Here is a 17,793-nt window from a genome sequence, read left to right as displayed (position 1 = left end):
GAGGTGTTGACCTTGGGTAGGGTGCTCTTTCCAAGAGCCGGTGGAGACTCGATGGGCCGAATGGCCTTCTTCTGCACTGTAAATTCTATGATGATATTCACTTTCAGATACCTTCATGATCGAAGCAATCATTAGGATTGATTTACTGGATTGGAAGGAAAGACCAGTAAAAGCACTCTCAAAGCTAATTAAGGAGTGGACTGCCTCATTTGAAATAAATGGAGAATTGATCCCATTTTAGATTGATACAGGAGCGCACGCAAATATTATCATGTACCGATCTTTAAAGCAAGCAATCGTAAAACCTCTTATAAAGCTGTCCACCTGTAGGCTCACAGATTACAATGGTAACACAATAGCCACAACGTGGTCATGCTATCTTGTTGTGAAGAATGGGAAATTTGAGATACCCATCGACTTCGAGGTGATAGGGTGTGAGAAATTGTCATTGATTGGCATTGATGCTTGTGAATGATTGCAGCTAGTTGAACGGATTCATTCAACCGGTACTACAGATGCCAAGATGAAGAGTCCAGGGAGGATTTAGATGTTGTGAACGACCTCTCCAAAGCTACCACTGATGCTGAAACATCAAAAAATAGGGCAACCACTGATGCTGAAACATCAGAACCCGAGTTAGTCCGAAGAGTGGAACTTCAAGCTCATTTAATTTCTGAGATACTACCAGTATCTGATCATAAACAACAGATCACAAAAGCCAAAACTGAAAAGGACTTGTCGCTCCGGAAGGTGAAAAAATACCTCGGAGAAGGATGACCTGCTGGATGCAAATCACCCTTTCTAGACATGAGATGATTTTGCTACAATTGATGGTGTCCTGCTGAAGGGAGACAGGATAGCGAAAACTGCCAGTTTACGTTTCGGGATTCTGCAGCAGATTGACGAGAGTCATCAAGGCATTGAAAAGTGTCGTAGCCGAGCCAGACAATCGGTGTATTGGTCGGGAATACACAGAGATATTGACCTGTATGTTCAAGCATGCCAATTTGTCAGATGCATCGGCCTGCACAGAGCAAAGAAACCATGCAACAGTTGGAGATTGTGACAAGTCATGTTATCCTCAGTCTAATGAGAAAGCAGAGAAAGGAGTAGGGATAATTAAGACGTTATTCTGTGAAGATGATTAAGACGTGTCATTAGCATTGTTAGCATATCGAGCAACACCATTATCAACGGGTCTCTCACCTGCTCAAATGTTGATGGGGAAAAGACTAAGAACCACTTTACCAGAAATCATCAGGCCAGAAACTGATAATAAGAAGATACGTGAAAGAATCACAACAACAAAAAAGAAGCAACAAGATGTTTACAATAGACATACCAAACCTCTGGTTGAACTTGAAGAAGGTGACGCCATGAGAATTCAGAATTCAGGATCCAGAAGGTGACTGGCAAAATCTTGCGAAGGCTCTGAAACAGGTAGCACCAAGGTCCTACTTAGTACAAACAGAACAGGGATCGCTGTTGAGGAGAAACATTGCTGCAATCAAGCACAAGGTTCAAACTCAACATGCAAAAGTTGTACCATGTGATGACATATTCAAGGACATTGCCTTTCCAGATCCATACTTAGCGCAGACACAGGTAGAAGATGTGGCAGAGCAATCCAACACTTTGAACATTCCACTGAGATGTTCTACAAGAAGGAGACACCCTCCAGAGAGATCACACTTGTGATTGTATAATGAACCCGTAAGTGATGACATTACAAATACTGTATTGTCTGATAATAAGATAATGATATGTGCTAACTAGTAGTCGGAAAGGTCAGGATTAAAGAAAATATCACAACCAATGTTATAACAATTTTCTTTTACAAAGAAGGGGCAATGTGGTATTATCATAACTATCAGCATTACAAGGGTAGCAAAGAGAGGAAGCTGCAGATACAACTGTATAAGGCAGGGATGCACATTAGGGGAGGAGTATATGCAGGAATAGCTAGTGAAGGTCATAAGAGCAGATAGTGTGATAGCAGATCACAAGGTCTGTGTTATAATCCTCAGGTTCATGCTTTTGTGTCCTACACAATGGGCAGAAAAGGTGTATTTGTATTATAAAGGATGCATGATCTACGTATTGGGGTGGCTGGTGACTCTCAATCCAAGTAGATATCTGGTGTAAAGAACGTAAAATTGTGTCAACCATGGTCTTTGCTATAATGAAGCCTGTGGGTTAGTAGTTTGGATGTGAACAGAAAAATTATATCATGAGCGCGTGATACTGTCAAAATGATCACATTTCATTATATTTGCTGTTGTTTTTCACTCACCCATCAGCTTCTTTTTCCATATTTTTCAGCCTGTTTTGACAGCATTTATGATGGTTTGGACTTTCCGGGAAATGACATTCACCAGTCCGTTGTTGAGGATGTGCCCAGTTGTCAAAGAAAATGTACAGAGGAACCTGACTGCCAGTTTTTCACCTTTGTAAAAGGAGAATACCGCAACGCGAAACAGCGGTTAGTCACTTATTCAAGGGATGGAGCGTTCACAACCGCCGCCAGCGGGTTAAATGGTGGGCACAGGGGAGGTGGCTGAGGACTGGGGGGGACGGAAAATGGTGAAGGCCAAAAATGGGTATCATGCCGGACTGAATATATAGCGGGATATTCTGACTGCGCCTGCCAGAGTGGGTCAGAAACCATGCCAGATGATGGCTTGAGCCTCATATGCATCTGATGAATGGGATGCAAATAACGGCCCGATCCCCACACTATAGTCTTCATGACGCCGACGTGAAGCGCATTTCGAACAACATGTCCTACACAATGGGCAGAAAAGGTGTATTTGTATGTCGGGACTCATCTGAACAATGCCTGGTGCTGCCTCCGCCTGAACCCTGGACCCTGGATCACCACAGCAGTGGGTCAGGGCTGCATCCTCAACTGGGTTTCCGGATTGGGGGTCGGGATTGGGTCCATCTTACAGCCTCAGAGAGCTTATGGAGATCCATCTTCATTTTAAGGAGGTCCACCTTGTTTTTTAAGTTGTGGGTCAGTGATGTTGGGCACCTTTTCAATATGGTGCCTGGAAATGTGTGCGGACTATGTGCCATCCCAGCTGTTCCCCCTTAATATGGCGTGCAACACCTAGGAGCATAATTCATGAGGTTGGGGCAGAGAATTCGGGATGTTTTCCTGCCAGCCCCCACAGAGGGAAACACGCCTTGTTCCTGGGAGAATAGATTGTACAAAAATTCTCGACTTTCAAACAGTTGAGTGTTCCCTTCAAATCCTTCATCCGTATTAAATTTTTTTTGTCAATTTTAATCTATTTATTCCAACTCAAGGGGCATCTTCCCAGAATAAATACAGCTTCTGAGAGGCAAGACCAGCTCAGGAAATTAAATTCACCCAATATCAACAACAGACAAAACCTGTAGAATCAGTGTATGGTGAATGACTTTGTAAATATTGCAAATCCGCATGTTTCTGTGATTCTTTTTAGCTACATTTGCTACCGCAAAAAGACTGAAAGAGGAACTCCACCAACAATAAATATTCTTCAGAATGTTGTGTCTGGATTTTCTTTAAGGGAATGTGGAGACAATCACTCAGGTAATTCCAAAATGAGCATTGTTTAATTTTGATTCACAAAACAGTGATGTCGAAGCTGAATATCAATACACATTTCTGTCACAATATTTACTCTATCTTAATTGTTTCTGGACACAAATTCTCACATAAAGGAGATACTGTGTGATCTGATAGGAGAGCTAATTGATGAATTCATGCCTTGTGATTGATGTTGATAATTCTCAACAAGAGAGGAAATGTTCTCTGTGCACTCGGTGTAAATCTGAAAATCTGTTCATAAAGAACTCATTTGTTGTACAAACATCACAAGACAGGAACAACCTGACACCATGAGCCCTCGACCTAAATTCAATTAGTCCGAGGTACTGAATGATGCTGATTGTAGATATACAGAGAGATTGTGAAGGGACCTGACAGTGTCGAGACTGAGAGGATGTTTCAGCTGTTTGAGAATCGAGAAGATGGGGTGACAATCTCAGTTTCAGAGGTCGATGATTTAGGACTGACATGAGATGGATTTCTTCAATTGGAGGATTGCAAATCTTGGAATTCCCTAGCTCATGGTGCTGTGGATGTGCCATCATTGAGCACATTTGAAGTAAGGATTGATAGAGTTTTGGTCTCTGAAGGAATCACGGATAGGGGGAGCAGGCAGTAAGTGGTATTGAGGTACACGATCCGCCATTCAAGAGGTGAACAAAATCATTTTGGCTTCTTCTCATGCTTTGAATTTGTTCATCTGAATTTTGTTCTCTCCTGGAAGTCGGTGGGGTTGGGTGAATGGACTGGTGCTGAGGTTGTCTGAGTTGGCGTGGGGTGGTATAGGGCTTTGTGGGTAATGCTATTGCTCCTTCCAAAGGCAGGAAGGTGAGTAACCTGAGAACAGACATACAAGACAATGAGAACCAGAGATGTCCTGAGGAAAACAAGTCACACAGCGAGTTGTTGCGTGATGGATTTCACAGTACAAAAGGGCGATGGAATTAGAATCAATCATAACTTTCAAAAGTGAACTGGATAAGTAATTGACAAGAGGAAATTTGTGGTGTCCTGGGGCATGGACACCTTTTAATAAATATTTCTGACAACTGATTATTGATATAAGAGAATTTTATTCCAGGGTGTATTCGTGATACGGTGTCAGATGTAGATTTTCCTGGAAACGATATTGAATCAGTCCTTGCTCCAGACGCCAACTACTGTCAAAAAGTTTGCACCGAGAAGAGCCAATGTCAGTTTTTCACCTTTTTGACAAGAGATTGGACGACTGACAACCGAAGGTAAATCTACTGAATTCATTCAGATGTTTCAATGGAATATGTTATGGTTATCTCAGGTTTAACGTCGAGTAAGTTATCCACAGAGGATAATAACGTGTCACTACATAAAACCTAACAGTAAAAATTAGTGTTTGGATTCAATTTCTTCAAAATTCAGAAGTCGGCAATTATAAACCTTGGTGAAATCATGATAACCCAAGTCAGTGCATCAACAACTCTCTCTGTGATGAATGGAGAAGCGTATCCACCTCATCATTGCAAAGTTATTACCCCACCCAGCAGAAACATATTTGACAGCGATTGGACATTCTGCACATAACTGATAAACAGATTACAACGTCTACCCTTTGATTTCACCATGTGTTTTCCAAACCAATAGGTTGCATTTGGTGGATATGCATGAAGAATAACCTTTCGATCTCATTCTCTCACAAACCAATCTCCCTGTTTTTCCAGAGGAGCAGCACAGATAAAAACAGTTGTTTTTCTTGGTTTTTGGATTTTATATTACATGTTTTAGTTTGAATGTTGAGTTACAGATGTCGTACTGCCAAGTAGTTTTTTACAAAGACAATCAAGGTGTGGTTCTGGTTTATAGAAGAGAGAAATGTAATAAGTTAACAAAGTGCGGTCCGATGAGGCTCGCTCTGCAGATTTACATTTGCCTGCTTTGTTTTCCCTTGGTGGCTGTGGGCCTCATTTGGCCGGTCTGCTTCAACAGCCCTGCCTGCTGTTGGCACCAGCTTCTGCCTCCCCACTTGTTTCTGCTCGCTCTGCTTCTCCTTTTGCCCTTGGCTCTGGCCCCCTGCGACTCTGCCCCTTCGTGTTTCGCGGTCTTCGTCTGGGTTTTTACCCTCTGCCCCCTGCCTCCTCGCTCAATGGCTGTTGGCTACAAACAGGACCTGGAACAAGTTGGTGAATGGCTTCCATGTCTTGTGGAAGCCCTCCTCCGACCCCCGGATGTCGAACTTGCTTTTCCCCAGTTTGAGGAATTTGACAGATCGGACAGCTAGTCTACAGCTTTGGGTGGTCCTGCTGAACACCAGCCAAGCAGGAGTCTTCGGTGGGTGATTAAGGAAGCAAAGGCAAGGGCATCGGGCCTTCTCCCCATGAATAGTTCTGGCTGGTTTGATACCCGAAAAATGCCACTTTTGTGTTTGGCTCCAACCTCAAACCCAGCACGTTGGAAATTGCCTCAGAGAAGGCTGTCCAGTACCCCACAAGTCTGGGGCATGCCCAGAACTGTGGGTGTGCTTGGCCGGGCCTCCCTGGCATCTTTCACATTTATCCTCCACCTCTGAGAAGAACCTGCTCATCCGGGTTCTAGTTCGGTGTGCTCTGTGCGCCACTTTCAGCTGTGTTAGGTTCATCCTTGCCAACGTGGAGGTGGAGTTCTCCCTGTTCAGTGCTTTGCTCCAGGGTCTCCATCCTATCTCTAATTCTTTCTTCCATTTTTCCCTTGTTTTGTCCAGTGGGGAATGTGCCTCTTCTAACAGTCGCCCATACGGGTCGCAACATTTCCCCCTTCCTGAGGGACACGTCACACACATCCAACAGCTCCTCTATTATTGAGTATCCTTACATCCGTGGGAATGTTGTCGTCTGCTAACGGAGCAAGTTTCTTTTGTAAATTCCACAGGCCATTCCCTTTGGGCAGTTGCAACCTTTCCATCAGTTCCACTAAAGTCGCCAGTTTGTTGTCCGTGTAGAAATCCCTAACTGTAAGTATCCCCTCGTCCTGTCTCCACCTTTTAAAGTTTGTATCCATTGTGGCTGGCGAGAACCAGCCACAATGAACCAGCATGGTAGCATTGTGGATAGCACAATTGCTTCACAGCTCCAGGGTCCCAGGTTCGATTCCGGCTTGGATCACTGTCTGTGTGGAGTCTGCACATCCTCCCCGTGTGTGCGTGGGTTTCCTCCGGGTGCTCCGGTTTCCTCCCACAGTCCAAAGATGTGCAGGTTAGGTGAATTGGCCATGTTAAATTGCCCTTAGTGTCCAAAATTGCCCATAGTGTTGGGTGGGGTTGCTGGGTTATGGGGATAGGGTGGAGGTGTGGACCTTAGGTAGGTTGCTCTTTCCAAGAGCCGGTGCAGACTCGATGGGCCGAATGGCCTCCTTCTGCACTGTAAATTCTATGAAATCTATGAAACCTGTGATTGTTGCAGATGGGCGCCATGGTGGACATTTTGGTCAGGCCGAAGTGTTGCCTCAGATGGTTCCATTGGCTATTAACACTGAGCTTGTCGGGTGCTTGACTGGTGGGGATGGGAGTGTTGCTGTGGCGAGGGCCCAGAGGGATGGTCCTATGCAGGAAGACTCCTCCATCCATACCCATTCTGTTTCCCGCTCCCTTACCCATCCTCTCACTCTTTCCGCTGTGGCTGCCCAGTGGCAGTATTGCAGGTTTGGGAGGGCCAGGCACCCCCCCCCCCCCCCGCCCCGCTCCTCCACACACACACAAACATGATGATTGTTTTGTCTGCTGTGTTAAAAAAGGCCCTGGGGCTGTAGTTCAGTATGGATCTGAACAGGAAGAGGAACCTGGGCAGAAAGTCCATCTTGATTGTCTGCACCCTCCCAACCAAGGAGAGTGGGAGTGTGGCCCATCTCTGCGGGTCCTTTTTAACTTCTCGACTGGTCAGGGTCCACTTGCGGGCAGGTGTCCAGTCGTGGGTCATTTGGATCCCCAGGTAGCGGAATTTGTTTTAGGCTTCTTTGAATAGCAGTGCCTCTAGCTCTGTCCCTCGCTTGCGGGTTCACCGAGAATAAATTACTTTCGCTCAGGTTGAGTTTGCAGTCCGAGAAGACTCCAAAATCTTTCAGGAGCTTCATGATCCCCTCCATGCTGCTTTGGGGGTCCCAGACGTAGAGTATCAGGACATCCGCATGGAATGAGACTCTGTGCTCTCTGTTCCCTCTCTGGATCACCTTCCTCTTTGCTGCTCTGAGGACAATCACCAGTGGCTCATTGCCAGGGCAAATAGCTGTGGTGTTAGTGGGCATCCCTGCCTTTTGCCCCTCTGCAGCTGGAAGTATTTAGAGCTGGGGGTGTTGGTTTGCACACTTGCCATGGGAATGTTTTACAGGAGTTTCACCCAGATGGTGAATCCTGCTCTGAGCCCAAACTGCTCCAGTACCTCTATGAGGTACTTCCACTCGACTCTGTCGAAGGCTTTTTCTGCATCCAGGGAGATGATCATCTCTGGTGTTCATCCTGGAGTCCCCTTTGGGAGGCTCGGAGTGTACAGCACCTGGTAGAAGGCCTCGAATGCTTGTTGACCTTTTCCGGCAGCACAGATTTAACTATCCAGCACTAACTTTACATTCCAAATCTTCACATTAACTATCTTCTATCCCACATTATCTTTCAGATTTTATTGTTATTTGAAGATGACTGCGTCAGGAAAGCCGAGTGTTAAAAATTATTTACGCAACGTTGTCTCAGGATATTCCCTGAAACAGTGCAGGACACAAAGCTGTAAGTAAGAAAGATCTCGTGCACCAAGTTGTGTTTAGTTTGAGATTGATTCCCATATTATCTCCATGCAAGTTTAGTTGTTCTCAGTAACTTATATTGCCGTTTACTTATCTGTAAGATGCAGTCTTTGCAGGGTATTCTTTACTGGAATATTGAAACTGGGTCCTGAGGGGCAAAAAAACACCAGATAACAAAAGCAAGTTTATACAACTTCCAGAAAACTGTGGGCACGATTCTCTGGATCGGTTTCTAAGTGTGATAACAAGTGGGAATTGCCGCGAGCTTCCAGGCGCTCGGCCCAGCGAGGCCGATAGTCTCAAATAAGGATTTCCAGATGTTTGCCAGCTTTGAGCAAGGCCACAACTGATCGCATCTATGATCTCTACCCATTCAAATAATCGACTCGACTCAGCCTAGGCTTTGTATGGTGTGCCTGGAACACCACTTACAGATGGATGAGAGTTAGCCTCACACAAGACGCGGTCGAGTTCACCCTCCTCAGTGCCTCACTTTAATCCTCCACCTCAAGGTTCAGTCCCAGCTCCTCCGTCCACTTTGCCTTCATACCCTCAACAGAGCCCGTCTCCACTCCATCATCCGCTGGCCACCTGACATACTGGCCACCACTTAACCAGAGCAGGATAAGATTCTCGCACAAGGTAGAAGGCTGCTTCATCGTGAATGCTTCACCTGTTTTGGAGAAATGGACTTTGAAAGATATATGTGTGGAACTTTTGAAGCCCAGAACAAAGTGATTTGGTCTCTTTCTGTCTGTCGTGCTGCCTTGAGAAATCTGTTAACATGCGCCGCACTGTCCCTCAGTATCCGACCATTTATTTCCTTCTCATGTCTGCTGTCCATAAATGGATCACATCGCACACATCAGGATTAATTCAATTTGCCAGTTTTCTTCCCACCCGACAAGTTAATTGATAACCTAGCGTACGTTTGATAAATCAAAGCTTTTCTGCGAACCTGCAGGATGCCTCAGGCTTCAGCTTTGCTGGTCACCACCATTCCAGCCAGGACACAGGAACAAGATATTCAGACAGGAGGGACCAGAAAATAATCAGCAACAGCAGAGTCTCTGTAAATTCCACTTGAGTTTCATGTGGGAAAGCAATAAACCAACATTAAATAAAGGAAATAGCTAACAGGAGGAATACGGAAAGCATGTAACAACATTAAGAATGAATGTATACGGAATGAATGTGGATTCTGGTTAAACTGCAAGGTTTCTTTTTACATTGTGGGCTAAATTGAGTGTGATTCGGTGTTGGGGGATGGGCAGCACGGTAGCATTGTGGATAGAACAATTGCTTCACAGCTCCAGGGTCCCAGGTTCGATTCTAGCTTGGGTCACTGTCTGTGCGGAGTCTGCACATCCTCCCCGTGTGTGCGTGGGTTTCCTCCGGGTGCTCCGGTTTCCTCCCACAGTCCAAAGATGTGCAGGTTAGGTGGATTGGCCATGATAAATTGCCCTTAGTGTCCAAAATTGTCCTTAGTGTTGGATGGGGTTACTGGGTTATGGGGATAGGGTGGAGGTGTTGACCTTGGGTAGGGTGCTCTTTCCAAGAGCCGGTGCAGACTCGATGGGCCGAATGGCCTCCTTCTGCACTGTAAATTCTATGATAACCTATGATAATCATGTAGTCGTTTCAGTGATTCTTCGCCGTGGGTCCTAAGGAAAAAAATGTCATTGATGTATCTGGTGTATAACGTCGGTTGAAGGTCTTGTGTGGTGGGGAGGTCTTGTTCAAACTTGTGCATGAAGATGTTGGCATATTGAGGTGCGACTTTGGTCCCCATGGCTGTTCCGTGTGTCTGGATGAAGAACCTCTTGGCGAAGGTGAAGACGTTGTGATTCAGAATGAAGCGGACGAGTTGCAGAATTGCGTCTGTAAATTCTATGAAATCTATGATGGGGCAGTGGGATTTTGGCTTGTCAGAGTAGCCGGGGGGGGGGGGGCATTGTTGGGGTTTGATAGGGTGTTTGGGTTGTGAGAGAGGGCGGGTGGTTGATGGGGAGGGAGTGGTTAGCAGTTGTGTGAGTGTATGGGACAGTAGGGGGGGATACAGGGAGTAGTCTGGGCATTTGGGGAATGCACAGAAAGAATGGGGGCTATTGTGGGTGGGTGTTGGGGCAGCGGGGTTTCGGCTTGGGGTGTCAGTACCCACCCCCCCTCCCAGGGAACAGAACTGTGGTATTATCATAACTATCAGCATTACAAGGGTCTTAGTGTCGAGAGTAGCCAGTAGAGGGAGCTGCAGATACAACTATATAAGGTAGGGATGTTAAACCTTCGGGGAGGGGTGTATGCAGGAGGTGCAGCTAGTGAAGGTCATAAGAGCAGTTAGTGTGAGAAGGTTAGATTATAGTTTATACTAATTGTCAGATTAGCAGTAGGTGAGTGTAGTTAGATGTTATTAATCAATTCTGTATTCTTTTTAAAAAATGTTTTTATTCAAGATTTTTCCATAAGTTTTTACAAAACACTACAATAGAAAATGCAATGCAAAGAAGGCAAAACACTGTGCCAACAAAACAACTTAACCCCCTAACCAACTAAGAATTTAATAAACAAAAACAAAGCAAAGTAGGGCATCCGCCCCTTACAAATAAAATGCTGCAGGCAGCAGCGGAATTCCCCCATCTGTCTTTTCACAAATGCCCGAACCTGCATGTACCTAAAGGTGTTCCCCGGGGGTAGCCCAAATTTCTCGCTCCAAAAACAGTATCTTAACCCGCGGGGTCTTATTTGTCCACACAAATCCTGTGATACTCCTATTTACCCGCTTGAAAAAGGACTTGGAGATGAGAATGGGCAGGCACTGGAACACGAACAATAACCTAGGGAGGGCCGTCATCTCTACGGACTGCACCCTGCCCGCCAGGGAGAGTGGCAACATATCCCACCTCCCAAAATCCTCCTCCATCTGACCCACCAGACGTGCTAAGTTGAGCTTGTGCAAGACACCCCAGCTCTTGGCCACCTGGATGCCCAAGTACCAAATGCTCCTCTCCACCATCTTGAGCGGTAGCTCCCCCATCCTCTCATCCTGGCCCCTCGCATGCACCACAAAAAGCTCGCTTTTTCCCACGTTTCCCTCAACGCCATGGCCAGCGGCTCAATCACCAAGGCAAACAACAGGGGGGACAAAGGGCACCCCTGCCTCGTTCCATGATATAACCTAAAGTACCCTGACCGCAGCTGGTTCGTCGACACACTCGCTACCGGGGCCTGGTACAACAATTTGATCCACCCTATGAATTCCTCCCCAAATCCAAATCTGCCTAACATCTCCCAGAGGTACTCCCACTCCACCTAATCGAAGGCCTTCTCCGCGTCCATTGCTACTACCACTTCTGCGTCCTCACCCTCCGAGGGCAACATATTCACATTCAGGAGCCTCCGCACATTCGTACTCAGCTGCCTGCCCATCACAAACCCCGTCTGACCCTCATGAATCACCCCCAGGACACAATCCTCAATCCTAGTAGCCAAGATCTTGGCCCACTGCTTGGCGTCCACATTAAGGGGTGAAATCGGCCTATAGGAGCTGCATTGCAGCGGGTCCTTATCATGCTTGAGGATAAGCGAGATCAGAGCCTGCGACATCGTCGGGGGAAGGATACCCTTTTCCTTAGCCTCGTTAAAAGTTCTCAACAACAGCGGGCCCAACACCTCCGAGAATTTCCAATAGAACTCTACGGAGAACCCATCCGGCCCCGGGGCCTTGCCCGCCTGCATACTCCCCAACCCCATAACGAGCTCCTCCATCCCAATCGGGGCCCCCAGTCCCTCTATCCACCCTTCCTCCACCTTTGGGAACCTCAGTTGGTCCAGGAACTGCCTCATCCCCTCCCCACCCTCCGGGGATACTGACTCATACAGTTTACCATAGAAATCCTTAAAGACCTCCTAGCTGGACTCCGCACCGTGTTCCCCCCCTATCTCTAATTCCCCCAATCGCCCTAACCGCTTCCCTCTTCCGCAGCTGATGCGCCAACAACCGACTTGCCTTCTCCCAGACTCACACCCTGCTCCCTCTACCTTCCTCAACTGGGCCTCGCCCTTCCCCGTGGTTAGCAAGTCATACTCTGTTTGGAGGCTCCGGCACTCCTTCAGCAGCCCCTCCTCGGGTGATTCCGCATACTTCCTATCTACCCTCAGTATCTCCCCCACCAATCTCTCCCTCTCCGTCCTCTCCCTCTTTTCCCTGTGGGCCCTGTTTTGAGATTAACTCCTTCCTGACCACTGCCTTCAGCGCCTCCCAGACCACACTCACCGACATCTCCCCATTATCATTGGCCTCCACATATCTTTGGATGCACCTCCAGACCCGCCCACAGACCTCCTCGTCCACCAGTAGTCCCACTTCCATTCGCCACAGCGGGCGTTGGCCTCTCTCCTCCCCCACCCCCAGCTCCACCCAGTGCGGGGCATGGTCCGAGATCGCAATGGCCGAATAATCCGCCCCCTCCACCCTCGAGATCAGCGCCCTGCTTAGCACGAAAAAATCTATCCGCGAGTAAGCCTTGTGTACATGGGAGAAGAAGGAAAACTCCCTCGCCCTTGGCCTGGCAAATCTCCACGGATTCAATCCCCCACCTGGTCCATGAACCCCCTCAGGACCTTGGCCGCTGCCGGCTGCTTACCCGACCTCGACCTAGACATGTCGAGAGTCGGGTCCAGGACCATATTGAAGTCCCCCCCCATTACCAAACTACATGTCTCCAGATCCGGAATCCAACTCAGCATCCGCTTCATGAACCCCGCATCGTCCCAGTTCGGAGCATACATATTCATTAGCATCACCCGGGCCCCCTGCAACCTGCCACTCACCATAACATAACGACCCCCCCTTATCTGCCACAATACCCATCGCCTCAAATGCCACCCGCCTATTCACCAAGATTGCGACCCCCCTGTTCTTCGCATCCAGCCCTGAGTGAAAAACCTGTCCCACCCATCCCTTCCTCAGCCTGGTTTGATCCGCAATCTTCAGGTGTGTTTCCTGTAGCATGGCTACGTCTGCCTTCAGCCCCTTTAAGAGCGAGAACACCCGGGCCCTCTTGACCGGCTCATTCAGGCCTCTCACGTTCCACGTGATCAGCCGGATCGGGGGGCTCCCCACACCCCCCCCTGCCAAATAGCCATCTCCTTTTTTAGGCCATCCACGTGCCAGCGCCTCCAGCACGCTCCAATCCCCCAGGCGGAGGCTCCCCGCCCCGACTCTCCCTCGTACCATCGATTCTCCTTCAATCAGCACAGCAGCAACCCAGTTCCCCCCCCTCAAACCCCTCCCTCCCCCGACCATGCAACCTCTTAACCCCCCTACCCCCCATTGCACTCCCGTAAGCCAGCTGACTCATGCTGACCCCAGCCGCTCCCACCTCTGCCTCCAATCCCCATTTGGATTCCCCATCCAAATCTCCAGCCCCCCCCCTTCCCCATCCTGAATGGGGCAAAGAGAGTCCCCCCCCCCCCCCCCCCACACCCCATATAAACCAATGCGGACCTCGAACACAGTACCGCCCCCACCATTTCGCGGGAAAAAACGCGCTCCCTGCCTGGGCCGACCCCACCCCCTATGACGCAGCTCCTCCCAACTACGACCTCGCCCCAATCCCCGAGGGCCCCAGGCCACGGGGCCACCCAGACCCAAGAAAACGCGGGAAAAAACGCCACCCAAACATCACCCCATCCCCCTCACCCACAACCCCCATAACATACTGAAAACCATTAATTCGAGTCCAACTTCTCATTTTTGATGAAAGGCCACGCCTCATCCGGCATATCAAAATAGTGGTGTTGGTCTTGGTATGTGACCCACAGCCTCGCCGGCTGTAACAGCCCGAACTTCACCCCCATACCGTGGAGGACCGCCTTGGCCCGATTGAATCCTGCCCGCTTCTTGGCCAGCTCTGCACTCCAGTCCTGGTGAATCCGGATCTCGGTGTTCTCCCGCCTGCTGCTCCGCTCCTTCTTCGCCCATCGCAGGACACTCTCCCTGTCGGTGAAGCGGTGGAATCTTACCACCATAGCCCTCGGTGGCTCATTCGCCCTTGGCCTCCTGGCCAGGACTCTGTGCGCCCCATCCAGCTCCAGGGGCCTCGGGAAGGCCCCGGCACCCATCAGCGTACTCAGCATCGTGGTCACATACGCCCCAGCATCCGACCCCTCCACGCCTTCAGGGAGACCCAGAATCCGCAGGTACTGCCTCCTCGCCCTATTCTCCAGGTCCTCCAGCTTCTCCTGCCATTTTTTGTGCAGCGCCTCGTGCGCTTCCACTCTGACCGCCAGGCCCAGAATCTCGTCCTCATTATCAGAGGCCGTCTGCTGCACCTCCTTAATCGCCGTCCCCTGCATCTTCTGGGTCTCCACCAGCCTTTCGATTGATGCCATCATAGGGGCCAACATCTCCCCCTTCAAGTCCGCAAAGCAGCTTCTCAAAAACCCCTGCTGCTCCCGAGTCCACTGGGCTCACGCTGCCTGATCAACGCCCGCTGCCATCTTGTTTTTTCACGCCTGTTCTCCTCTCTTCTCTAAAGCCACTTTTCTGACCGCTCCGCTCCTGGTCCACTCCATACAATGCTGGGGGACCCTCACTGTTTCCTTCCCACACCGGGAATCGTAGTCCAAATGCCGCTGGAGCTCCTTAAAAGGGCCCAAAAGTCCGTTATCGGCAGGAGCTGCCGACCGTGCGACCTACCAAGGCATAGCCGCAACCGGAAGTTCAATTCTGTATTCTTACGGACTAAGTGTTGAATCCCAGTTTTAGTAGTGTAAATAAAATCATAGCTTTGTTTAAAAGCTGTACTGAGGTCTTTGTGGAACACTACGCCGACCATCCTAAATAAGCAACACAAAGAACACCACATGGTACCAGGCGTCTAGTCCTTTAAAGAAACAGTAGTTAGATTAAGTTAGAATAGCATTGGACATTGAAGAAGCAATTCAGAAGCTACAGCTCAGAAAAAAATCTACGGTAAAGACTGATCAGAAGATGGAAGGCCTCAAGAAGCCTGACCACTTCACGACACATGCTAAACTGTGCCAGAACTGGGCTTTCTTTGAGCAACAGTTTGAAGTCTTTATTTCAGCCTCTGCGCTTGAAAATGCAACAGACCAACGCATAATAGCTCTCCTACTAAATTTGTCTGGATCGCAAGCATTAGAGTTATTCAATTCATTTGTTGTTGATTAGAGTTGATGCTTGTGAATGATTGCAGAGACTTCCAGGTGCGGCAATGACCAGCTGAGTCGTACGTTTCGGCACCACCCGCTGGAACGGACTTTTGGGCTCTTAATAGGAGCCCCAACGGCAATTTAAATGGCCAAAAACACTGTGCGGTAATCCAGAAGGGAATCCCCCCGGACACGCATGGAAAAGGGAGAGGATAGCGGCCGGATTACGGAGGATCCTCTGGAGCAGCGGCAAGGAAGGGAAGCTCAAAGCAAGATGGCGTCGGAAGGTGGCCGTTTGTTATGGGGCCCGGAGCAACAAGAGTTCCTGCGGCGCTGTGTAGAAGAGCTGAAGAAGGAGTTGAAGAAGGAGTTGGCCCCGATATTACAGGCGATTGAAGGGCTAAAGGAGGAGCAGAGGACCCAGGAGCTGGAGCTTCGGGTCGTGAAGGCAGACTGCTGAAAACAAAGATGAAATACAGGGCCTGGTGGTGAAGGCAGAAACGCACGAGGCACAGCACAAAAGGTGTGTGGAGAGGTTGGAAGCACTGGAGAATAATTCGAGGAGGAAGAATTTAAGAGTCCTGGGTCTTCCTGAAGGCGTAGAAGGGGCGGACGTCAGGACACATATCAGCACGATGCTTCACTCGCTAATGGGATCGGAGGCCCCGACGGGCCCTTTGGAGGTGGAGGGAGCCTATCGAGTTCTGGCACGAAGACCAAAGGCTGGAGAAATACCTCGAGCTATAGTGGTGAGGTTTCTCCGCTACAATGACAGAGAGATGGTCCTCAGATGGGCAAAGAAAACTCGGAGCTGTAGGTGGGAGAACGCGGTGATCCGCGTATACCAGGATTGGAGTGCGGAGGTGGCGAGAAGGAGGGCAAGTTTCAATCGTGCTAAGGCGGTGCTTCACAAAAAGAAGGTTCAATTTGGAATGTTGCAACCGGCGAGACTGTGGGTCACACACCAAGGGAAGCACCACTACTTTGAGACGGCAGAAGAGGCGTGGACATTCATTGTGGACGAGAAGGTGGAATAGTCTGGCGAGAGAAAGAGCTTCTGGGACAAAGTGGTGGGATGATTATGTGGGGCGAGGAAGGAGAAAGGGTGGGGGGGGGATGATTTTTCAATTTGTTAATTCTGTGACCCTGTAACTTTTCTCTCTTCCCCATGTTGGGGGGGGGGGGGGGGGGGGGGAGTATGAGGAACTGTGGGCGCCGGTGGGATGGAAAGGGGAAGGAGAAGGGAAATGCGCCATTAGGGGGGGGGGGGCCGAGTGGGAAACGCGGGCTTTGTTCCCGCGCAATGGTAATTGTGGCGGGAACGGGGACGCAGGAAGGAGGGGGCCTCGCACAGTGGGGGCCAAGGACAAGGGGGGAAGCCGAGGTCAGCCAGAGTTCGCTGACTTCTGGGAGCAACATGGGGGGTGCAACTACGCTAGAGGGGTATCTAGCGGAGGGGGGGGCGGGTTAACTGGGTTGCTGCTGCTAAGGAGAAGGGGGAGCTGTTATGGGATGGGGTGGTCGAGGCGGGGGGGCACCGTCGGTGGGATATACAAGTATGTGGGAACCGGGTGAGGAGCTGGGTTAAAAAAGGGGATGGCTAGTCGACAAGGGGGGGGGGGGGTAAAGAGCCCCCCAACCCGGCTGATCACGTGGAACGTGAGAGGGCTGAACGGGCCGATTAAAAGGGCACGGGTACTCGCACACCTAAAGAAATTAAAGGCAGATGTGGTTATGTTGCAGGAGACGCACCTGAAACTGATAGACCAGGTCAGACTACGTAAAGGATGGGTGGGGCAGGTGTTTCATTCGGGTTTAGATGCGAAGAATATGGGGGTGGCTATCTTAGTGGGGAAACGGGTACTGTTTGAGGCAAAGACCATAGTGGCGGATAGTGGGGGTAGATATGTGATGGTGAGTGGCAGATTGCAAGGGGAGGCGGTGGTTCTGGTGAACGTATAGGCCCCGAACTGGGATGATGCAAATTTTATGAGGCGTATGAGCTGGGACGTATCCCGGACCTGGAGGCGGGAAAGTTGGTAATGGGGGGAGACTTCAATACGGTGCTTGATCCAGGGCTGGACCGGTTGAGGTCCAGGACCGGGAGGAGGCCGGCAGCGGCCAGGGTGCTCAAGGACTTCATGGAGCAGATGGGAGGAGTAGACCCCTGGAGATTTATTAGGCCTAGGAATAAGGAGTTCTCATTTTTCTCCCATGTTCACAAAATATACTCGCGGATAGACTTTTTTGTCTTGGGAAGGGCACTGATTCCGAAGGTG

At 49.3% G+C, this 17,793-nt stretch overlaps 1 protein-coding gene across 1 annotated transcript in view; it reads left to right on the top strand.

Annotated features, from left to right (window-relative positions):
• LOC140408952 (uncharacterized) overlaps nt 1-17,793 on the top strand; it is a 241,605-nt gene that overhangs the window by 69,640 nt on the left and 154,172 nt on the right. Inside the window, exons 13-16 of the mRNA XM_072496904.1 lie at nt 2,323-2,482; nt 3,471-3,580; nt 4,680-4,839; nt 8,215-8,321. Coding sequence (XP_072353005.1) covers nt 2,323-2,482; nt 3,471-3,580; nt 4,680-4,839; nt 8,215-8,321 — 537 coding nt within the window. The remainder of the gene's footprint in view (nt 1-2,322; nt 2,483-3,470; nt 3,581-4,679; nt 4,840-8,214; nt 8,322-17,793) is intronic.

Source organism: Scyliorhinus torazame, chromosome 3, assembly GCF_047496885.1.
Source record: "Scyliorhinus torazame isolate Kashiwa2021f chromosome 3, sScyTor2.1, whole genome shotgun sequence".
In the NCBI taxonomy this organism is placed as follows: domain Eukaryota; kingdom Metazoa; phylum Chordata; class Chondrichthyes; order Carcharhiniformes; family Scyliorhinidae; genus Scyliorhinus; species Scyliorhinus torazame.
Note: the sequence above shows the minus strand (reverse complement) of the source record. Positions and strands in the feature narration are given on the sequence as shown.